A 24,418-nucleotide genomic window follows, 5' to 3' on the forward strand; every position below is an offset into this window, starting at 1 on the left:
CTCGCTGCCTCTTGTGGTTGTATTATCACTGGTAAATTATTATTTTTTTGGAAGGGGTGTCTTCAAGTATGTTTTACTAAAAAAAAAATTATACACAGATACTCAACAGTCTAACGTACCAGAAATACATCATGCATCTTGGAGTTGTGTGTGCACGATGTGGTAAAGGTAAAGGTTAATATTCCCTCTCTTCTCAATTTTGAGTAGTACAACCATATGGTTTATCTGAGGTGACTATAAGTTTTATCTGAACATTTTGTTTTTACCAAAATAATTGTAATGTTTTACACATAGCCCCTCCACAAAACGATCTCTTATAATCAGGATATAAAGTGTCAGAACTTCCTAATAAAAATGAAAACACTAACAAACCCAGACAACCAAAGTAGCAACACTAGGAGATCACAAAGGTGCTTTCCTATGTTCATTTACTTCATACAGTACCTGTGTCTCTATGGGCAATAAATGGACTGCACTCTCCAGCACTGTCATGGTACACCAGAGCACTTCACAATTGTCTCTCATTCACCCTTTCATACACCAATCTGCAGCTGCTGCAGTGCAAGGTCCATTAGGGTTCAATATCTTGCCTTGTGTGGACAGTCAGAGCTGGGACTTGAACCGCCAACGCTTCGATCACTTGACAACCTTCCCTACCAACTGAGCCACAGCCGCCCCAGTAAATCAGGACTGAACTCTTGTTGTTGTGACTGATGAAAGAAGCCCTTGAGTTGGAGCCCGATTATAGTTCATGCTCAGATTAACCTTGCTAGTTGTTTCAGGGACAAAAGGGGGCGCTGTTTTACTTCAGAGGACAAAATTGTCTATAAATAGTTTTTTATGGGCAGCGTTATACTGAGAAACTGAAATATAGGCAGATCTCATTGTTAAAATCATGACTAACCAGATGAAAAGAATATATTCAGACTACACCACTTTCACTTTTCATCTTTCATTTCTATTACAATGCTATTGTTTGGGTCTTTACATAGACCAATTCAGGTGTCACAGATGGAGACCTGTCAGTCGCGCATGTTTCTGCTGGTCAACACACAAGTGATCACATGAGCCAATGGTGCCTTTTTTTATTTTTCTTACAAAAAAAATGTTTAAACAGTTCAAAATGACCACTTGGGAAGCAAAATGCTAAACCAAGATGACAGTGACCCAAAACATGATAATAAAAAAAAGGAATTTATCAATTAATACTAAAATATAGCATTAAAATTAAAATGTTACAGAGATGCTTGCATGGAATAAACAACATGGCAAAAGACCACACTATTAACTACCAGAGAGAAAAGACAAAGGTCCATTGCATTAAAAGAAAGACTGCCAAGTGCTGGGGTAAATATATATATCTGTCTCATTTGTCATGATTTCCAACAATAAAATATAGGCCTCTGAGCTGTCACTCTCGCCTTTTGTCCTAATGATGCCTGCAAAAATACCGAGAAAATTGACATATCCTGACAGTTTTTAAAAAGTACACATACTGAGCATTATTTTACATCTGAGCAAGACTCGAGGTCACTATTTGTTACAAATAGTTATCAAAAGAAGCCTTAAGTTTTGATTTTCTGCAAGACGCTTCAACAAGAAAAATGGCTTTCCTGTGTCCAAAGCTTATTTTTATATATATACCACTATATTAAAAAAACAACAAAAAACAATTAAAAAACACTGAAATATACACCAAGAAACTGAAACGAGGGTTCGAAGTACAAAAAAAGCATTCAAAATAAAACAATCCGAGACAAAAAAAAAGCAATCATTTTGAAAATGTTGATCCTTTTTTTTTTGTTGCACCAACTGGTTGGCAAGGAGCTAAAAGAGCGTCTTGAGGACATTTCTTCGACGAGATGAGATCCCTCCATCTTCCTTAGTGCAGTGTTAGAAGAGGTGTTTGGTCAGTCGGGCCAAGAGCCCAGAAAATGGTCTCAAACAAAAATAAAAATAAAAGTAAAAAAACAACAACAAAAATAAGGAGGGACAGAGAGACGGAGGGAAGGTGTTGAGAGGTCAAAGGTCAGCCTGATGAACTATACAAAGGAATAAAGGTGACAAATAAATTACATTAACTTAGAGGCAGGTGCGTGGGGTGTCTGGGCGGTGCAGTGGGTGACTTGTTGATGTTTGTTTTTTTTTGTCTTCTTTCGTTTTATCGTTTAGTTTTTTCTTTCAGTGCAGTGCGCTGCAGTAAAGCTGAGAGGAAAAGGAAGGAAAACGGACGCCAAACTGGAACGTTGGGGGGCGGGGGGTGTACTGTTTTGGGTGCTCCGACTCGTCGTGATTGTCTTGTTCAGTTCAGTTCAGTTCAGTTCAGTGTCTCTTCCAGCAGGCGCCGTCACCAGGGTTCAATCAGTGGAGTGTGGACGCTGTGGACGGCGGGGTGTGACTGCGTCAGCTGGGGAGATGCATGGTGCAGGTGTGTGGGTGCGAGTGTGTGTGTGTGTGTGTGTGTGTGTGTGTGTGTGTGTGCGTGTGTGTGTGTGGGGAGCCGTAGTGTAGGAGGGTGAGAGGTGGAGGTGGTGGGGTTGGGGGGTCCCTCTGAGAAGCGGAGGCCTCAGTTTCTTTTTTGGAGGATCTTCATGGAATCTTAGCAGGCCTCCATCTCCAGCAGAGGCCCCGCAGCTGCTGCCTTTGCTTTGCACGTGGAGAAGTTGCTACGTTTTCCCCCTGAGAGCCGAGAGAGACACAACAAGGAGGGAGAAAGAGACGGGAACGTCGGTCAGCTGAATGAGTGACTGTTTAAATACACAGTGAGCCAAAGTTTCAGTTTCTCAGTTCAAATTAAAAAAAACAAACACATCTAAATAAATAAAATGTAACTAAAAATAAAAATCATCTTTTTTTTAAGGAATCTGGAAGTGCCGGCATAGCAGTGAGTCACAGTGTTCACGTCGTCGACTGTAAAGGTCAGTTCATCCTGGAATCCAGGGTCACACAATTAATCATTCAATTAGATCTAATTAGATTAAGTCTAATTAGCCCTCTGATTGCAGTCCCCTGAAAAAAAATACTCTGGTGTCTCTTCCTGCTAGAACTGATGCTTTGTTCTACCTACGGTGGGCAGAACAAACAACGGCGTTGTGCCCTCTACGACGTCACAAAGGGCAGATTTTTAACCACAGTTGACAAATACAAACAAATCCATCGACAAGTTTGACACGCACGCACGCACGCACGACTTGGAGCACAGTGGTCCAGAAGTCGGAGTTAAATGGGACTCGGAAGCAAAACCAGAGAGAAGACGACTTGAAGGAGCGACTTCACAGCCAAGTTGCGTCCAAAGTTCAGCACGGGAGTTCAGCACGGGACACAATCAGTCACTATTTGAGTGTTACCCCGCCACCCCTCTCCTCAACCCCCCCCCCTCCCCCGAGGTGTTATGACGGACCGAAGGAAGCCGCCCCGGCGCTGCGGCGGTGAACTACAGAGCGGGTTAGAGGTCAGCGGCAGGATGTGGGCGGGTCCAGCTTTCATCTGCTCCTCCACCAGGGTCGCTGTGACCCAGCTGGCAGCCCCCCGAGACCCCCGCTCCTCCACCCTCCCGACTGGCTCCACCCACCAGCTTGTGGCTGACATTTTAGGCCGGCGCCGCTGCAGGTGGGCGCGGGGGCGGGGAGAACGGGGGAGGACGGGGGGAGGGGGGGATGGGGTTGACATGCTGACCCAAGCCGAACCGAGTTCACAATACTTTAGCTCAGCCCACTTCTCCGAGGAAATGGTTTGTCAAGCCGCTAAAAAACTGATGATCTGCCGGCACCGGACTCCAGACGGAGCCGAGTGAGCCGCACATATTGACAATGGGAGCTATTTTCAAATAGAATCCCTGATCAAAGTGGAGCGGCAGAGACGGAGGTGGACAGAGGCGTCCCGCCACTGAAAAAGACGAGTGTTTTGTGAAAGTCGGGGAGAAAAGAAGAGTGAAACTCTATTATATTGCTTTTCCCTGGCGGCAAAAGCCGAGAGTGTCTTTCTGTTTTCTCGCAGGAGTGAAGTCAGCTGGGCTGCATCCTAACACTTCTTAAGGCACACGCGCACACGCACACGCACACGCACACACACATGCACACACACACACACACACACACACACACACAGCAGCCGGGGAGGACTGGCTTGGCCACATGTGGATAAAAGGGATGTGGGACAGAGGCCACCTTCCCCGAGCACGCCGACCCCGAGCACCGGCTGAAAGGAGCCGGGCGCCCGGCGAGAGAGAAGAGAGAGGAAGAGAGAGAGAGAGAGAGAGAGAGAGAGAGAGAGAGAGAGAGAGAGAGAGCCCCTGTCGCTTTTATTTACCTCCGCCGCCCTCTCGCTCTTTTCATCCTGGGATCTCAAAGCGGCCCTCACGCCCGGCACTGCGCCCTGTTTCCTGGGGAGCTTTTTTCCTCCCTCTCTCCCTCTCCCTCTTTCTCCCCTTCCCCACCGCAGACATGAAAAGCTCTGGCCTTCCTGCCTGGGGAAGAGGCCCGAGGGCCCGTTGGCCAGGAGCGTGTGCGAGTTTTTTTTTCTTTCTTTTTTTTTAAAAAAAGGGGGAAAAAGTGCTAACAGCAGGGGTGTGTGTCTGCGTGGTGGCTGGTTTTTAGTGGGGGGAGTGTGTGTGTGTGGGTGGGGGGGCACCAGGCCAGCCCTTCACAGGGTCCAGCCGACACAAACACTGGGATTCAGGAGCAACTTGACCCCCCCCGCGCCTCCTCCCTCTACATTAGCGCTCAGGAATGCTGAACGGAGAGAGAGGTTTTTTTTTTCAGGAAATGAAACGCTCCTCTGTTCGGACGGACTCGCGTAGGTTCAGCCCCCCCCCACGCAGGACGAAGGAGGTGGTGGTGGTGGTGGTGGTGGTGTGTGTGTGTGTGTGTGTGTGTGTGTGGGGGGGGGGGGTCGGACAACTTCTCGGCCGGCGTTTGAAGTGTGGGAGGTTAAGATAACTGGCACGGGGCTCGCGTCTCAATCGCCGCTTTCACCTCCTCCGGCCGAATCAAAGCGGCCGCAGCTGGGGTCTGCCTGCCTTGTAGCCCCCCCCCCCCCTCACACACACACACACACACACACACACAACACTACCCCACCGAACCCTCCCTCCCCCCCTCTCTGGGGGCTTTTTCTTTTTCCTTTTTTTCTCCCCCGGTGCCATTAAAGAGGAAAACACCGCCGACAAATTGCACTAAAAATAAGCCAAGTGGGGAGAAGTGAGTCGAGGTCAGAGGTACGGAGGAGCAGCGGGTGGAGGAAGAGGGCGGAAAAAGAAGAAGAAGAAGTAAAAGAAGAAAAAGAAGAAGAGTTGTGTTAAAAAATATGAATCTTTGAGGGTTGATGAAACTGAAAATTTAAAGCCAGCGATGTTGAGAGGTGTGACTTGCAAATATCTGGGGAACAGGAGACAGCAGGCGCTGACAGGACGGTCTGACACTTCATACATTCCAGTCGAGAGGGCCGGCAGCCGCTGAGTGGACCTTTCACATGAGCTGCGTTTCCATTCCACCTAGAATTACGCAAAACCTAAAAAGTGGTAATGGAAACACCTAAACTTGGAAAAACCTCTCAAATATCGCTAAAAGGTCTCATGAGGTGGTTCTTCAGACGGGTTGATATAGAGGTATATCACAAAACTGCAAATCGCAATTGTACTTTGTCGAAATTTTAGAAATATTGCTGTTATTTTGTGAAAAACTGTCATGGAAACGCAGCTATTGAGACACTTCAGTGGCCTGAAACTGCTGAAGCTTGTGCATTAGTTTTAGGAAGGAAGTCCAGCACGGAGGAGCCGGTCTGAGCCTTTGGACGTCAGAGACGTTTGTACTGAACTGAACTTCCAGCAAACTGCTCACTGTTGCACCGTTACGCAGGCAAAACATTATTTTTGCAAAGAAATGCAAAGGCAGCGGACTTCAATTCTGAAGGCTTAAAATCTGGGGAACGGCTGGAAGCAACGTGAGGGATAAAGGGAGAAGACAGAGAGGGAGCTGGTGCCACAACGTGAGGAGGAGATGGGGGGTTGGGGGGGTGGAAGCAGCCAATGACGCAGGATGACCGAAGCCTCCTCCAGTTATGGAGTAAAAACCCCGGAGTCCTCTGGAGTCGCCGAGTCTTTGTCATGTTTTGTCGTAAATGACTGAAAAACGTCCTAATCAGCGGCAGTCACAAGAACCATGTGAGGGATTTCTCTGTGGCTTGGCCAGCTGCATTCCTGCGTTCATTCATACATTTCATTTGGCTCAGACTGAACGGAGAGCAGCACTTCTACACTTGGGACAAACGTCTGTGAGATCCCACCACCCCACCACCACCACCACCCTCCTCCAGCTCAGAGCTCAGAGAAGACCCGGGAGCTCGGCCGCGTTGATCGTCGCCACGTTTTGCGTCTTGCGAAAATGTCGCTCGGGCGCGGCGTCAGCCTCGGCGGCGCTTTCATTCCGCCAAAAGTTAAAATCCGTGACATCAGGATGAGCTGGGAGAAGGAGAAGCACCTGAGGGCAGAGCAGCGTTCGAAACAAAGCGCTCGGCGCAGTCAGCGCCTTCTTCGGTTCCCAGATACACAACAACAAAGACTTTGAATTGTGTAACCTCCAATCAAAAAACAAAAAAAGCTGAATGGGGGGGTGGGGGGGGGAGCTTTCCCGACTTTGGCTATCACAAAGTTCCTCTGCAGTCAGATTGGGGGGTCGGTGGGGGGGGTGCCAGGGTGGAGGAGAAGGGAAGGGCGGGTCTGGCTGTGGTCAGAAAGAGGTGGTGGTTGAGTGGGGGGGGGCACCCTAACCCTAGACCTCAGGCATGTGTGGGCGGGATTAGGGGAGTAAAGCGGCTGCGGGAGGAGAAGGGAGCGAGGGGGTGGTGGGGGTGGGGTGTCTGTAACGGGAGGCGTCGCCCACATCTGAGGCGGCGGCATCACGGGTGGCGGCGGGCCGGGCTGGGGGGGCTGGGGGCGGTAGGGGTTAGCAGAGTCTGAGCCGCTGGGGATTTTTTTTTTTTCCTTTTTCTTTTTTGTAAGGGGGGGGGGGGGGTCGGGTGTTTGTGCCATTGCTTCCCCTCTGCTTTCTGTGGTTTGGGCTTCAAAGGACCTCCTCCCTCCTCCTCTTCTTCCTCCGCCGCCACTTACACTCTCCGTGCAGACGGAACAGACATAGAGGCAGGAAGAGTGAGGGAGAGAGAGAGAGAGAGAGCGAGAGAGAGAGAGCGAGAGAGAGAGAGAGAGAGAGCGAGAGAGAGAGAGAGAGCGAGAGCGAGGCTCCGCCGCCGCCAACGCCAACGGCCGGCCAGAGTGAAATAAAAGTAATGGCCACTTCCTTCTGCACCGCTCTCCACTTCCTGTCCGAGCGTCCTGTGGTACCCGGGGTGGTGGCGTGTTCAGTCAGTCAGGGAGGAGAAGGAGGAGGTAGCATTTTATGGGGTCAAATGCAACAGCCGAGTGGAGCAGCGAGCGCCAAGAGGAGCCGTGGGGTCGAGCGTGGTGGAGGGGGGGGGGGGGGGGTTACAGATGGAAGAGAGAGAAAGAGAGAGGGGAAGGGAGGAAGTGGAGGAGACATCACAAAAGGGGGAGGAGGTGAAGACACTGGGACCCTCATGCTGCTGCTGCTGCTGCTGCTGCTGCTGCAGCTGGACGGAGCGACACAATGGGCCCGTGACTCAATCAAAACACGCTCCCAGCCTCAGTCTAAACAACGGGAGCACAGCAGCAGCCGCCTTTATTTTTCTCTCCCACACGTAAACACCGGCCCTTTAAGAGGGTCACAGCACCCCCTCCTTCGCCTGAGACCCCCGCCTCCAAACACACACACACACACGCCGCTCCTCGAGGTGTCAAATGAGGTTTCCCGGCCGCAGATTCGCACCTCTGAGCCGAAGCCAACAGCAAGGTGTACGGTGTACAGGGTTCGCCGCGCTGCCCCCTGGTGGCGGCGTCCGCACGGCGTGGCAGCTGCCGGCGGTAGTGGTGACATGGATGTCAGATAAGAACTGGATACCGGACTGCTAATATGGTGGAGCGCCGAATTTCCCCAGTGGCCACTCGAGGTACTGCAGCAAAAAAAAAAAAAAATCCCATGGGCCCAAAAAGTATTTTTCCCATAGATCGCAATACAAAAATAAACGCCTTGAAAACGGCTGACCGAAAGGAACATTGGCTAGGGCATTGCTGTGCCTCAGGTCCAACCACACCACCCCCCAACCCCAATCACCCCCCGCCCTCCGTCCAATCATCCCCCTATTACCCCCCGACACCCCCACCCCACCCCACTCACGACTGTTTTGAACCTCCCCGCCGTGGACGTGGAAGCGCCACTGTTTTAAAAACACGCTTTCACATCTCGCATGCCGCTCAGGGCAACACCCACAGTCTTTTTCTTAACCCCCCCACCACCACCACCACAAACCTCCCCCGTTTGAAAATTTTGGAATCCTTCCCCCACCAATTATCCCCGGTCACTAATAAGGCGTGCGGAGCGCGGAGGCACTGGGCTGTTGCCGCGGTGGCCTTGAGGCTCGCCGCCAAATTGAAACGATTCGGGGGGGGGGGGGGACGGAGGCTGGATCTCGACTTTAATTGCGAGGAGCGAGAGGGAGGCGAGACAAGAGACGAGGAGAGATGAGGGTCACGGCGAGGAGACGAAAGAGGCAGTAAATAAAAGGAGGAGAGAGAGAGGAGGAAGGGAGGGCCGGAGAGAGGGATGGGATGAGTGGCAGCCGAGCGAGAAAACGGGCGAAGTTGGGGAGGACGAGGGATTTTCTTGCTGGCCTTCTTCTTCTTCTTCTTCTTCCTCTTCCTCCTCCTCCTCCTCCTCCTCCTCCTCCTCCTCCTCCTCCTCACCCTCCCACTTCCCTCCGCGCTCATCAAAGCCTTTGACAGCTGACTTCTGGCTGCACACATCAGAGGGAGCCGAGGCAGGGCCACGGCAGAGGCAGAGAAGGAGGAAAAGATGGCAGCCACCGAGAGCTCCCGCCTGAACAAAACTCCCTTTCATGCGTCTGAACCCGGAACGTGCGGCTTGCAGACGACCTGCACTCCGCGGCTCTCTCCGAATTTGCATTTTTTGAGGCAAAACGATCGAAGTGGGTTTTCTTTTTGTTTGTTTTTTTTACCTTACGAGAGTTTGCAAGTGTCTGCGACCCCCGCCAGCTGTATTAACAGGCCATCTTTGTTAGGAGCGTCCCCCCCGCCCCCTCGCCTTGGCTGAAAGGTGGAGGAAGAACTCCAGGGTGAGAGTGAGTCCCGGCCGGCCAGATTACTATCTCAAAGGCGGTAAATCAGCGGGATTAGTCAGACAAAAGGAGCCAGAGGGAGAAACTGAATTAGGAAGGGTGCAGGGTCGGGAGGAGAGCTGCATACTTCCGAGCCTCCATGAAGTAAGGATAAAAATAGTGTGACATGACAAAGGTGAAAGAATGGAATCGCTCACTTCTGCACTTGGCAGGTCCGGCGTTTAACACGTCGAAGAAAAAAACAAGCGGAAGACGCTGCAATGCCAGAAAACAGAAGCTCCGCAGCTCCTGGTTGGTGAGAAACCCAGCGGAGGCCCAGAAATATTTCAATATGCAGATTTACTGGGTCAGAAACCCTACCTGGAGTTGTGCTGACTGCACAAGCACAAAAATAGAATCTATGGTAAACAGTATGAACACGTGTCTAAATGGCCAATGGGTTTGACACAATACGACGAATAGGAATTGACAATTGATTTTTATTATTTTCAGACTGTGGTGATGGAGGAGAGTCCAGAGCAGATGGAGGGGGGGGGGGGGGGGGGGGAGAAAAATCCAGACAAACGAGTTCATTTAAAGATGTTTTTGGCGTCTACGCCACGCTAACCTCAATCCAGCTCTCCAGGATCTGCATAAATTGAGGGCTCGGAGAGTTGTGGCAGTATCCTCGGTATTATGCATATTAGTTTAAGGCTGTCACTGAGAATCAGCAAGGGTGTCCATCCCGCTGCGGCTAGGCACTGCTAATTACTGGATCAGAGATAAAGTGCTTTTTTAGCGCACAGTCCGTGTGCTTTAGAAAAGCCCGGCTGCGGCGAGAGGGGAGAGAAACGAGGGAGGGGGGGAGTTGGGGGAGGTGGTGTGGCGATGGAGGGGCCCGGTTGGTTGGGTTCAGGGAGAGCCACTGGGTCGGGAATCGATCGAGTGGAAAACCTTTGTCTGGTAGGGGCCGATTTCCACGTTAGAGCAGATTTGTCACATCTGCCCGGCTTTTTCTGCCCTGCGAAGAGCGAGCGGAACGACTGGATGGAAAAGCGACTCGCAGGGGGAAGGAAGAGGGGAGGGGTCGGAGAGGGAGAGGGATGGAGAGCACGAAGAAGCAGAGAGGGAGAGAGAGAGAGAGAGAGAGAGAGAGAGAGAGATGAAATAGAGATGCCTCAGCCACAAATTGGGAACATTAATCCTTCTTTCCCAGTGTGAAAAAAAGGGGGGGGGGAAGTGGCAGTTTGGTTTTACATGTCATCTGATTCAATATATCTCAACATATCAGTCACCTGGTTAAAAAAAAGAGGAGAGGACTGTGGAGTGTCTTTGTCAGGAAGGTATTATAGACATCCCCGAAACCCCAGAAAGCGTGAAATCTGGTTAAGGTATAGCATCTCATTAAATTCCTGCCAAACAAGCTGCTGAGTCCTGCTCCGCTGCACAAAGATGCAGAGAGCGAGAGAGAGAGAGACAACACATGTGGTCCACATGGGGCCGAGATGACGTCTCAGCTCCCACCGGCAGTGGAGAAAAAGAAAAGAAGAAAAGAAAAGAAAAGAAAACAACAACATTTTGGGGCTGGCAAACCTGTTTTCGAATGAATGACTGTTAGTCTTTTTTTTTTTTTTTAGAAAGAGACGATCGAGTCTAAATGAAGCGGATGATTCGTCGAGCAATTTATTTCAACTGACTACACACACGCGCACGCACACAGACACAATGCAGTGAGGAAATAAAATAATAAAAGCGAAAAACTTCAATGTGAAACATGTCTGACAAACACACACATGCACGCATGCACACTCACACACAAACACCAGGGTACACACACACACACACACACACACACACACACACACACACACACACACACACACACACACACACACACACACACACACACACACACACACACACACACAAGGGACAAAGCCTAATGCCTTTTGTGCTGAGGCCTTTGAGCAAACTCGGCACACAAAGCGCAATCCCTCTTTGGGCCGTAACACCAGTGACACGGGGACCATGGCGAGGTGAGGTTGGACCTTTTTTAGGATTAGTCTTCAGTCAGTGTTTAGCAGTTTGCAAAGACTGAACAAATAGTGAACTGATCAGACACGGAGGGGATGGACGGGTTCTCTTACCATTCTCTCAGATGTACGCCGTTTTCATTCTCTGGCCTGTACCTGCAGAAAATTGCATTTTTAATTTTTTGGACGGCATGTCTGTGTACCCTCCGTCAGGCCAAAAAAGAAAAAATACATTTTTTTTTAATTCTCAGGGTTCTCAATGGATTACATGTGCAGTGCTGAGAAGGCTCGTATAAGCGCAGCTGAAGAGGGTCAGCAGAAAGAAACAGCGTGGTGCGGAAGCCAAAAAATATATACTGCAAAGCCCAGGGATTGTAAAGAAGTCAAATAGAATGGACAGACTAATCCCAAAGTAGGTGTAAGATGTGAAGACAGGAACGAGGGAGAGGAAGAATACAACAAATGGATGAGGGTGCGACACAGATACAGTCAGCGGGAGAAGTGAAGGGCTGCGAGACTCGTCACCTCTCTAGTGAGGATACATAGAGTCTGTCCTGCCCACTGGGAGATGTTGAGAAGTTTTCACAGCTTTGCAGGATGTTAATGACGCACACACAGAAAAGATGGCGCGACTAGCGGCCGTCAAAGACGAAGAGTGAGAGAACTCACCGGTGGCCGTTTCCTGCATCTTCTCCCTCTTCCGCTTCTTCTTCTTTCCCTAAAAAATATACAGAGGAACACATAAAGTGTGGCTCCAGCACTCACGCTCACTAGACCACTCTGGTATCCTGCTGCTGACTGCCATGTTCACTCATCCCCTGCTGGACGACCGAGCAGCATCCCTAATGCTCCGGACCGGGCAGAGCACAAACTGTCACGCTGAGGGAGGTGGACGGAGGTGGACGGAGGGGGCCAAGCTGAGGGGAGGAAAGTGTTCTGTCTCCTGTATGTTTGTCTGATTTAAAATGACTTGATTTGGGAAAAAAAAAAATTAAAATAGATTATTTTTTCCCGAGGTCTGGGGCCATCCTGTTCAGACACAGGTGCAGCTTTGTCCTGCCTTTGAAGTCCCTGATCGTGACAAACATGAACCTGAAGTGCAATTAAAACATTTAAAAAAAATCCCAGTGTGGTAATTAGGCTGGCCTGGCTCAATGACGGAGATGAGCACCACTCTCCTTTCCGGCGAGCTGGTGGGAGTGCGGAAGGATTTATAGCTTATGCTAAATCCCCCGGGTGTGTGTGTGTGTGTGTGTGTGTATGTATGGTAGGGGGTTGGGGGGTATAGGTATAGATAGCAGCGCCGGAGTCGTTCTAGTCAAATATGAACAGCACTTTGGTTTCCTGCTGCAAAGTCTGCTAATCCACTTATTCATGAGCTAATCTGGCTCCTACTGCCGTGGCAGCGAGGAGACGGACTGAGCATGTGTGTTTGTGATGTGTGTGTGTGTGTGTGTGTGTGAAGAGTGAGGGGCGGGGATGTGAGCATCACGGCAGAACCGTATGTGCGATCCCTGCCAGCGTGGTACCCACTGTGGATGATTCCAGGCATGACGTAAGGATTTTATTTGTAGGTTGGAGGGGAACAGGAGGGGGTCACGGCGGCCCAAATACAAGGACAGCGGGAGGGAGAGTCCTTATCCTGAACAAGATGGCGCCGCTCTGATAGGCCGCCTGTTGCGGCAGCTCCCCCACGTCTGTGTCTTTTCATACTTTTTCTTGCGTAGCGTCCCAATATGGGATCAATAAAGTTCATCTGTTCTATGATATTCTATTCTTAAGGCTGGAGGACCGCTTGGCTAATAGCTAATGGCTAATTTCCATGAGTCAAGGGAAGATGCTGAGTGAGAGAGGGGAGTTGTTGGAGGCGGTCCGTCAGCGTGACAGTCTGGCAGCGGGGGGCCGCTGGAGGCAGAAGGGCGAAGGGATGCCGCCAGTGTCCGAGGAGAAGCAGATAAACACCACAAAAGCACTTTTTGGTGGTGGAGTGAACGTGAGTGCCGGAGCCACACTTTTAATGAAAGCCGGTGCTCTTTCGCTCACACACACACACACACACACACACACACACACACACACACACACACACACACACACACACACACACACACACACACACACACACACACACACACACACACACACACACGATCCATCCACGCTGCTGACCCACGAGAAACAAGGACACACGGTTTTGTGCTGACACAGAGAAACACTCGGCTACATCTGGAGTCAGCCGCCAGAAACAATAAAAAAATGGGGGAAGTAGGAAGGTGTTCTGCTCGGGTGTGTGCGTGTGTGTGTGTGTGTGTGCGTGAAATCTAGCCTCCTTAGCTCAGTCCAACAGGTGCCTATTACCTCCGCGGCTCCCCCGCTGATACGGGACATCAAAGACGGAGGGCAGAGGGGAGGAGGGATTGGGGGGGCATTACCAGGCAGTTTTTCACCCACTGCAGCACTAACAACGTCCAAAACCGACAATCCATTTTTGGCGCAGACAGTGAATCACAGTGTTGTGAATCACACGTGAAGCTAAAACAAAGCCGGGAGGCGAAGCCGGGATTCTAAAAGTGGCGGCCGTGGCACCGTTTTGTAACCAGTCAGGCAGACGTAAGGGGACCGACAACACAACAACAACAACACAACTCAGCACAACACACTCATGCGCACCTCTTGCCAGTCTGTTCTGTTGGTACTTACATAGTTGTCCCGGGCAGACCAGCCTGGGTAGAGCTGCATGTGGAGCTGCCGTTCCTTGCGGGCTAACTCATAATACTTAGCTTGCTCTTCCCGCGATAAAGCATGCCACTGTTTTTAGTACAAGGGGGAGATTAGGGGAGAAAAATAGCACACAGTCAGTCGCCGACAAGCACTCGCATGTTCGTAGGCAATTAAGTAGCATGCTTTGGGAGAAGAGACAGAGAGAGAGAGAGAGAGAGAGAGAGAGCGAGAGAGAGAGAGCGAGAGAGCGAGAGAGAGAGAGCGAGAGAGCGAGGGGAGAAAAGTCGGATTTCGGCCTCCGAAAAAGAAGGAGGTGGCACACACGACGAAGAGATTAACGTCCAGGAAAAGGGAGAGACAAGGGAGAAAAAAAAATCTTTGATTTCATATCAAAACACTGGTTCCAATTTAGCAGTCGCTTCTCATTCAAACTGTGTCAGCAGGCAATTACCCTGTGCAGACCACAAACAAGGCTTTGCTGTGGCTGGCTGACTCAACCAGCGGGCTCATTCGTTAAGGCTTTTAACATGGCTCTGCGGTTGCACTCTTTCCCCCCTCCGATCCTCAAAAGGAACAAATTTTGTCATTTCCAACCGTGCCATTAAGCCGGCATATTTTATTAGGGCCAATTTGATTAAATGTCAGTTAAGCGGGCGGGTTCGCCGCATCGGCCGTGCCGCCGAGAGAAGCACTAATTGGTCGGGGGCTATCATTACGACAATAATCACAGCGACTTCCTAAAAGACTGCATTTTAATAGAGAGACGATTCCTTGTACTTTTTTTTTTCTCTTCTTCTGAGCTAATTGGGGCGCTGGTAAGACAGCGTGGGCTGGCCCTTTAAAAAGGCCCGGAGTGTGATCTTTTAAGTTATCGTGCTCAAATCAGCTAGCTGCGAGAGACTTGAGCGCAGCGGAGAAGGAAAACGAAAAAAAGAAAGAAAGAAAAGTGGGCCAGAAGCGCCGGGCCGGCCGGCCGGCCTGCCTGCCTGCCTGCCTACCCTCCGTCCCAGGATCTGATTGATGGCGGCGCTCTCCTTCAGCGTGCACTCGGCGACCACGTTGGCACGCATCTCTTTCATGTAGAGCATGAAGGCGTTTAGCGGCTTCTTGATGTGCGGTCTTTTGGGCTCCTGCTCCTTTCTCTGTTCCTGCTGGGGTTTCCTGCGAAGGGCAGAAAAATAAGATGAAGAAAAAAAAAGGGGGAGCTGGAACGGCCGCAGTGGCGTCGGAGAAGCGTAGCGGGTCTGGATGCTGTCGCCCCCCACCGCCTCCCTCGCCCACCCTCGCCTCTTTAATCATGGGCAATTGCACTTCATGCTAAGAGATTACTCTGCCAGTAATGGCAACCAAACCTCATCCACTGCACATTGGAGTGGTTTTAAAAAGTGCCGCACACTCCCAACAACACTCCCGACGCTAGCGCCAATCAGAGGCGGGAACAGTGGGAACATCGGGGGGCGGGCGGGGGGTTCACTTTGCTCCGCAGCTCATCCCAGGCACTAATCTGGGACCTGCATCTTACGCCGGCGGAGTTTGCTACCGTCCCCGGAGCCCAATGAGGCAAAGGCCTGTTATCAGCACCGCAGTGGGGCAGAGTTCCTTATCTGCTCCCATCAAGGGAGCCGCAACACAGAGCTGCTGCTGCTGCTGCTGCTTCAAAAATACCTGGAAGTGTGTCATCACAGGGAGCTGGAGCCCAAGAGTGTGTGTGTGTGTGTGTGTGTGTGTGTGTGTGTGTGTGTGTGTGTGTGTGTGTGTGTGTGTGTGTGTGTGTGTGTGTGTGCATGTGTGTGTGCAACTTACATGTGCATGATGTCCGTTTCATGCAGAGGCTCATGTTTGACCTGCGGGTTGACGATGGCTGGGTGGGGGATCCCTGTGGCGTGAGGGCCGGGCGGGCCGGGCACCATGTGGTGCGAGAACCTGCAGGAACAGCACGCGGGTTGGTTAAAGGTGGAGGAGAGCGCGCCACGTTTACAGACACGCACTTCATTTCCTTCTTATCGCTTTCAGTTTCTTGTACCAGAAGAGCAGAGGGAGAACAGAGGAGAAAAGCAGCAACAACATCGTGCAAAATGGTTACAGAGACAGAATTTAGTGGAGTGTGACGCAGTTGCCCGGTATGTATTGCTGACACACAAAACTAAGCTATGCGTGAGATTTTTACCCCCCAAAAAAACCCAGCTGTGCTCCACAAAACAAAAGCCAACAGGGTTATGCAGCAGTCTGAGTCACCTCACAGCCTCCATAAGGCCACTTCAAGTTCTGTTCACATCGATGTGAGATCACTTAAAGAGGTGATTAACACTAGCAGGTATTTGACTGGGTTCTAACTTCTGTCACTGTGGGAACCTTTTGTGATTTTGGACACAAGCTGCAGCGAGAACGGCCAAAACAAACAAAAAAAATTGCATCGAGTTTAAGAAGGAGAAGAATGTGAATCGCTGTGCCACAGGAACCAAGTCAGTTGTGCTTGTTTATCTCACAGAAGATCAAGAACAATTGAAAAAAAAAAAAAGAAATAGGAGCACAAGTAACAAGTTTTGAACAAGTTTTGAAAATGTCCATAAACTAGTTTAAAGGCCACAAAAGCAGCTTTAAATGCCACTTTCACGCTTGAGATTTGTTGTTGTTGAATGTCGCCAAACCTCATTGCAGCTCCAGTGGAAAACTGAAAAGAAAATTGTTTGCTTTTATTTTATAATGTTTCATCTCCGGTTTTCCCACCGTAGCTTTGGTTTTTATTGTTTCGTCACTCACTCCATCACACCGTGGTTCAATTCTCTGTTGTTTTAACTACATCCGCGACAGAGACAAGTGTCCGTGTGAAGTTTTAGCTGCAAACTCGATGCTTCCTCAGCGTGAAGCTCTTGCAGGAAAGGCATAAAACAACAGCCACGGGGGCCGCACATTCAAAATCATAGTCCGAAAAGTGAGGAAAAGTTCTCAAATTTATTGGGGCAGAAACAAAGCAACAACAACGAAAAAAAGCAAAGGTTTTAGAATTCCCGGGCAAGAAAAAAACAGGGAGACAGTCTTGGCTTCGACCATTGCCTGATCCCCGCACATCCCATCTGGCTTCACTCAGCGTTTGCCTACAGCCTCGTCTTAACAAACATGGTGCCGACAGACACGGAGATAGTTGGGAAAGAACAAAGGACGAGAAGAAGAAATAGAGAAATGAAGAGCAGAGGCAGCAACCACACAAGAAAAATAAGACAGAAATAAAATACATTCATCTAAAAATTGAACAAAAGTGTGACTCAGACAGAAAAGTGCTTCCAGGGAGTTTTTGATGGGGCTGAGCGTCCATATGGTTTCACATGTGCCACGATGTGTTTGGCGTGCTGGCCAGGCAGAGGGACTGGTGCAGCCACCACTGGGTGGACGCAGAACAACTGATGTGAAGAGGCAGCAGCGTAATCGCTTCTTGTTTACAAGGATCAACGGTGCGTGTGTGTGTGTGTGTGTGTGTGTGTGTGTGTGTGTGTGTGTGTGTGTGTGTGTGTGTGTTGTGTGTGTGTGTGTGTGTGTGCATGAGTTTTTGGGGTTTTTTTCCTGTCCGTGACTCACCAGCCAAGCGGTGGCGTGATCTGGCCAACTCCTCCGGGGGACAGGGAGTAGAAGTTGGTCATGTCTGGTCCGGGGTGCTGCCTCTGCATCCCTACGCAAACAACAAGAGCAACGACAACAGCGGTGCGTGAGTGGTAAAAAGCTGCGGACAAAAAAGACGGGAATGTCAACAGAAAATTGTAACTGGGGGAAAAAACAGTGCTTGGATATGGATGGCGCCTGGGGATGAGGGGTTGTGACACGGAAGTGTCTGCAGTAGTTCCTTAAAACTCACATTAGCTGCGTTTCCATTACCCCCCAGGATCGCTCAAAGCCTAAATATCGCAATAAAAAACTGGTCATGGGAACAGCTCAACTTCGCGTTAGAAGGTTTTGATGCTGTCATGAGGTGGTTTTTCAGACGCATCGATACAGAGGTATATCGCAAAAGTATCATGGAAACACTTTTTTCGCATTTGCACATCACCAGACGTGACGTACAGGGTTACGTGGCCAGTTCACTTCAAACAGCTGCTCCAAAACTCCAAAAATGTTTGGCACCTCCATCCTCCTCAAAGTGGGGTCTCGCAGGACGGGGATTTACGAGAACTACGGATTATGCGCTTCACACCATTCAGTGGAAACACCTGCAAATCGCAATTGTACTTTGTTGAAATTTTAGAACTATTGCTTTTATTTTGCGAAAAACTGTCATGGAAACGCAGCTAATGTTGCCCCTGTTTGCAAACATTTTGGTTGAGTGTCGCCATGATGGGAGCAAAAACGCTCTGAATTTCTCTCACTGGGGATAAAAATGAATCTTCGCGTTTACCGTCCACTTCCTGCTTCTTTAACGTTCCCTCTTTCCTGCTCTGTGTGCTTTAGGACAGTGCGTGCGTGTGCACATGCACACCTCAGGACTCCCTCGCATAATTCAGCCGGTTCTAAAGGATGATATTTTTGCCTCTCTAAGCCGGTTAATTGAGGCGTCCTCTGCTGCGACCACAGGCCCGCCTCTCCCCGAACACACGGGATGGATTTGGGGGGGCGGGGGGGGACTGGGCCGAGCACCTCCGTCTCGCCACCTCGTCCACCGGGCTTCAAGGTCGAGGGTCTCTTCTCATCTCAGCACAATGAACTGGAGTCGGGCTGAACTTGTTTAGCACTTATTTGCACTTCGCCGACGAGTTTAAGTCTTGGCGTGTCACAGAATACGGCACATAAATAGACAAGTACAGCGTGTTTATGTGCCAGCTCACACACACACACACACACACACACACACACACACACACAGATAAAAAGAGGGCAAATGCCTCCAGATTAGCACCATCCTCTAATCCCTGCCGGAGCTGCTCTTTTCTGCCCTCCTCTATCTTTCCTCTCGCCACGCTCGGGTCTGAAGGGGCCTCCCTCCCCGGGAGGAGGCGGGCGGGGCGGGTGGGTATCTCCGAAAAGCCAGTGTTGCAACACCGGAGTTACGGCGTGAATAGCACCACCAGCTGCCCGCTAATCCGCCGCGTTACACTCCTGAGGGCTCTCCCGAGGGCCGGAGGGGAAGGAGGCGCGGCGGCGAGTCGCAGGGGGACGAGGAGGCAGAGACCCCAGCGAATTAACCCCGTCACTCACCGCCCCGAGCTGCCTGATTACACCCCCACCGCCCCCTTTGTTCACGTGCAACACTTCGCACTTCACGCCCCCCTCTTTCTTTCCCTCTCCCTCACTCAAAACAAGCAACGTTAAGCGTCTCGCGACGTGTGCGACGTCTCTATCATAAGATTCTAAGATGGCAGGAGCAAAATAATTGAAAAAAAATAACACACAGACACACACAAAACATCTACATGAGGTGCCCCTCCACGAGACGCATAAAAACAAACACGCGCCGACGCCAGCTAGACCTTCCATTTTGTATTGGGGGCCCCGCGCATATTAGAGCTCATAATGAGAAAATCCATGATTGTTTTTCATAATTAACGAGCAGATCAAAGTCTAAGCCCACTGAGGAAGGACAGAGCAGCAATTGGTCGATATGAGGGAGAGAGAGAGGAGGGCGGGCGGGCGGGAGGGAAGGGGGGGGGGAGAGACGGAGGGGGGGTGGGCGAGAAGGAGAAAAAGAGATTTTAGGATCTTCAGCTCAGCTCTGATGATACACACACACATACAGCATACGCCTGGGGAAATCATTTTTGCTGCTAATTCTGCAATTAGGTCACTTGGACATGGATTTCTGTTGTGCTGCAAGAGCAAAAGTCAAATATAGTAAGACGAGACGATAAAAGAGCCTCACACATTTTTATTTTTTTTGTTTTTTTCCTTCCTGCGGTTCGTTTTCCAAGTCGCACTTCGCCAGAGACGGGGCGGCGCCGACATCAATTGCGCAACGGTGACAACAGACATTTTTTAAAAAATCAAAAGTGCGCTTTGGACGCTTTGTATTCACCGCCTGACTCGTGTCAGGACGACTCTTTCCCTCCTCCAGAAATGACAAAAACACACGACAAGACGTGTCGGACGCGTGATTCTTCTCCTGACATATGTGGAGCGCAGTCAGCCGCCGTCTCCCGTCTCTTCATCCTGCCACGCCGCGCACCCTCGCTCCGTGTCGTTATTTATAGCCGGTCCCCTCAGAACCACCCCGACTCGTCTTCCTCATCCTACATCCCGTCTGATCCCTCTCCTCCTTTTCAACTGGCAGCCGGCAGGGGAAGAGAGAAAAGGTGTCGGGACCGAACTGAGGAGGGGTGGGGGGGCACATCTTTTCTCATTTGGCAAGAAGCTGCCAGCGTCTCCAGCTGTGAGGTTGCTGTGCAGCTCATCCCGGCTGCTGAGACGCTCCTTCTGCAGCTGTCAGTGCGGCGGCGTGACGCCGCTACCGCGGGGCAGAGAGCGCAGTGGAGAGGGCAGCCGAGCTCGGGGTGCCGCCCCAGAGGCACTTTTCAAACGAGTTCACGTGAGGAGAGACGACTTTGACTGTGACACTGTGGCTTTGTGCGTCTCTGCTGATCCCTGGCGGCAGCTGACGGTGACAGATCCGAAAAAAAACGCTCGAGAAATCATCTTCTATTAGACGTAAACGCAACTTTGTTAGCACAAATATAATGTTTTGAAGAAAATCCCATATACCACTGCCCTTTTTTTAATCAACAGCATGTATTTTTGGACTGTCATGTGTGTGCATTTGCAGGATTAGGTCATTTCAACTCTAATGTACTCTGAAAAGATCAAATACATTTAAAACAGACTTGCAGCATTGTCATTTAGAAAACATCATTGTGTCACTGCATCAAATCACTGCTCGTACTGGGTCCCTACCTTGTTTGTTGTTGTCCTGGGGGTGATGACCAGAATGGGACCCTGGGGCAAAGTGCTCGTCACTGTACGTGATCAGAGGGGTGAGCGGGTGGACCGCATGGGACGGCTGCACAACGGGGACTTTGTTGGACTGCGGAGAGAAATGCAAGAAGGTTTTAAAATGACACGAAGGAGCAGCGACATTACAGACAAGCTCCGATTGCGTTATCGGAGGTCCCATTTTTTCCCCGCCAGACGATCTGAGGGGCAAAGTGGCGCGCCTCTGGAGATTCGGACAAATACATTTTGAGGAGAAAAATTCTTTGAATTCCTCAGTGAGCCCACCTCGACGCCATGTTTAGCTGGGGTCAGTGGGATGAATACACTCTATCCCTTAAGAGAAAGAGGAAATAGCAGCCAAGAGAGGTGCACGAGCGGGCTTTAGACTGCAAAAACAGTGAGACGTCAGTTGAGCTGGGGTGAGAGGGGAGAGAACAAGCGGCAGCAGACCAAAGAGAAGGGAAAAAGAAAAGAGAGATTCACAAGGTAGAGCTACAGCAGAGGTCTTAGGCGGGGAGATCAAAGGCAGTCATTAGCTGGTGAATAAGGGGAGTTCATTACAGAGCAAGAGCCGGGGGAAGGAGATATGAGGGATGGAGGAGGAGAAGGGGGAGCCGGCTATGGAGGGAGAGTGAGACAGATGTCTGCAGTGGTACTTATTGCAGAGGGTAATCACGTAAACAGTGGCCCGGCCACAGGCCCCGACTATCCCCGGCTGACTCGGAGAGAAGTGCCTTCCCACAGCTGAATGAGATCCAGCAATGGCCAAAAAAAAAGAACCCATAGCATCCAATCCCTTCCCCCTCCCGCTCCCCCCAGCTAGCAGCACTTACACGCTTCGGCGGCAGCAAACACATGGTAATGCTTAGCCACGCTACATCTACCATTCACCATCTGAGCCCGGAGCTGGGCTGGAGTCAAAATATCACCTGGACAGCTAATCTTAGAGGCATCGTCGGGTGAAAACATTCGACCCCAAAATGCTTGACAAACTTTAAAAAATAAATAAAAATAAAAAAAGATTTGGTGTTGTATGATGAATTAAGGGTGAGTGGGTTTAATGAAACACCGGTTCCTCCTCCTAGTAAAGTTGGAGACATGGTGACATTCTCGCATTGCTAAGTCTGCAGTGACTGGCGGCCCTCCTCATTCGCCCACTCAAACACATACACACTAAATTCATTGGACACAAAGGTGGCTGGAATGTCTGCATTTCCTCGGACCTCTCGCAGACTGGCACCAAGCTCAACTTAAGACCCTCCACCCCCCACCGACCCCCCTGGTCTCCCCACCTTCTGGGAATGTTCGGACTTGGAACTCAAACTGTAGAAATTAGCAGTAAATGTATCCAAAAGAATCTGACAGTCAATCATATGGAACGTCTGACTCTTATCAGGTTGGCAATCTTGTCTTCAAAGCGATGTTTCTTTTGTCTCTTGACTGTAAGTACAGACATCACTTGGTGGAGGACACATGACACCATCTGAGAATGTACCTCAGCGATACCACAACAAACCCTGCCTGGGACCGAATCGAGTTTGGATGAAGAGTCTTTTTCTCCACGCTGGCCCAGGTGAGCGTGGCTCTTGACCCCGGTCAACAAGAGTCAAAGGTGATGAGATAATCTGTCGGAGTGGGAGTGTCAGACCTCCTTCTACAAAGGGAGAGGCCTTATTAGTGAGGGCTGCGAACCCTCAAGGAGGACTAACCAGGACCAGGATGACTGGGACATGCCTACACCAGGGGCTAAATAATAGCATTCGCACCCATATTATTTTACGCCTCTCCACTCCCATTTGTTATCCCGTAGGAATGAGATAAGAACCTGGGGGATTATTACTGGGGCTGGAATTCCTCTCCAACTTGAAGCAGACGGATCACTAAGGGGAGAGGGGACAAATTGGGGACAAAAGTCGCAAAGTCACACAATGTGATCTAGTAAAAGAAATATAAACAGTGATAATGATGGCGGTTTTTGACTCAATACCACCCAAGAAATACAGAGGTTTCTGCACCAGAAGTGAAGCAATCGTTTAGGCTTTTTCCAGTTCCAGCTGTCAAATCCCATTATTCTCAACTTCTTAATAAACTGTGCCCATTGTGGCAAAATCCGCTGAAGAAAAACCTGTGTGACCAATACAGAATTTATGGTCACTAGGTGCCAATTTACATAAACTGCATGCCACAACCAACCACAATATACGCTCTGACAGTTAGGCTTCTCACATTCTCATATCTTCCTCAGCCTTCACGCCACACCGAGGGTAAGAACTGTATCAGGGTTAAGTAAAATCATCCTACTTTCTCTCCTTTTGAAGTCATTTTAAAATACATTCAGACAGCCTTAGTGGAGCAACAACTTGAATTGTCCCAGGTAAATGTCACATCACTAAAAAAAATCTGCAAATATACTAAACAAAAACAAATGACAAGCGCTCAAGAGACCACAACCGCCCATCGTCCGGAGGCCTCCGGCTGTGGCAACGTGGTGTTGTGATGTGTGGTGGCCATACAGGAGGTCCCTTTCATTGTACAGGAGAAATAATAGGCTTAAGATCTATCTATTCATATTTTTTCAGGGCGAGCGAAAGAGGAGAGGCTGCGAGGATTGAAAAGAGAATGCTCCAATTGGAATTTCATATCCAGGCTTGGCCGGCCTTTCTGAAAGAACCTCTCAGATGTGGTTTTAAGAGAAATTCATTGTGCGGATCTGGGGCTGGCAGGGAGCCCTTCATGGTGGAGACACTCCAGTGTGTTTCAGCACAGGCAACCAATGACTTGGCATGCTGTTTGAAATGGGGGTGGGGAAGAGAAATTGGATGTTTCAATTTTATTTCTTTTTTTTCTCTTCTTGACGTGTTTTTTTTCCCCTCCTGAGGTAGGGTTTTAGTGACGGCATGTTGCTGTCTCTAAGCTTGTCAGGTCTCACCAACATCCTGCCGTGGCTGCTGGAGCAGAAGTGCGTGTCTGTCTACGCGTGTATGTTTGCATGCGTGTCTGTGCGGTATATGCACCATTCATCCCTGCAATTTGCCTTTTTTTAGCATCTCTCCCTCTGTCCCCTTGCAGCACTGCTTTTGTACTCTACTCAATTATGCCACTTCTGCAGAGTGGAGTGGAAAAAAGGGAAAGCGGGAATTTTATAATAATCACTTCCCACTTCTGTAATTTATATGCAATGAGGACTCTTCGTGCCTGCAGCTACAATCAAGTGTGTAGAAACCATGTGAGGTGTTTCACAAACAGCTGGGGAGATGGCAGCTCGAGTGGTAGCGATGCATTCCCATGCTGCTAAATCTTTTCACTAAGAAGTCCTTCTCACCCAAAAAGCCCACCTCATCCCCTTCGTGAGATTTTCTGCACTCTTGAGAAAAAAGAGGCTTCAAAAAGGCAAAGGGGAAGGAAGGGGGAAAAAAGGTTCTGCGATTACTAACAGTATCACTGACTTTGCCATACATTTCTAATAAAAGGGTGCCTGCCTTTCCATTGACTAGCAGACAGTACTTACCCTACTTTGACCCGACTGTTTGGTTAAGATTTGATCACAAAGAAAGCCTTATTCGAGATTTGAAAAA

The 24,418-nt window shown here is 49.9% G+C and overlaps 1 protein-coding gene across 9 annotated transcripts in view; it reads right to left on the reverse strand.

The window, feature by feature from the left end:
- Positions 1-1,068: 1,068 nt before the first annotated feature.
- Positions 1,069-24,418, reverse strand: part of lef1 (lymphoid enhancer-binding factor 1) — a 42,077-nt gene continuing 18,727 nt past the window's right edge. Inside the window, exons 4-11 of one of the 9 annotated variants that reach the window (XM_076032178.1) lie at positions 20,809-20,934; positions 17,511-17,602; positions 15,741-15,860; positions 14,936-15,098; positions 13,917-14,024; positions 11,886-11,925; positions 11,331-11,366; positions 1,069-2,679 (exon numbers count right to left, since the gene is read on the reverse strand). In XM_076032178.1, coding sequence (XP_075888293.1) covers positions 11,338-11,366; positions 11,886-11,925; positions 13,917-14,024; positions 14,936-15,098; positions 15,741-15,860; positions 17,511-17,602; positions 20,809-20,934 — 678 coding nt within the window. In that variant the 3' untranslated portion in view covers positions 1,069-2,679; positions 11,331-11,337. Of the gene's footprint in view, positions 2,680-11,330; positions 11,373-11,885; positions 11,935-13,916; positions 14,025-14,935; positions 15,099-15,740; positions 15,861-17,510; positions 17,603-20,808; positions 20,935-24,418 lie in introns of all 9 variants that reach the window. The other 8 variants (XM_076032176.1, XM_076032177.1, XM_076032174.1 and 5 more) reach the window with 8 other exon arrangements.

This window comes from Nelusetta ayraudi, unplaced genomic scaffold (genome assembly GCF_046127955.1).
Source record: "Nelusetta ayraudi isolate G7.1 ecotype Tasmania unplaced genomic scaffold, CSIRO-AGI_Nayr_v1 ptg000004l, whole genome shotgun sequence".
Lineage (NCBI taxonomy): Eukaryota > Metazoa > Chordata > Actinopteri > Tetraodontiformes > Monacanthidae > Nelusetta > Nelusetta ayraudi.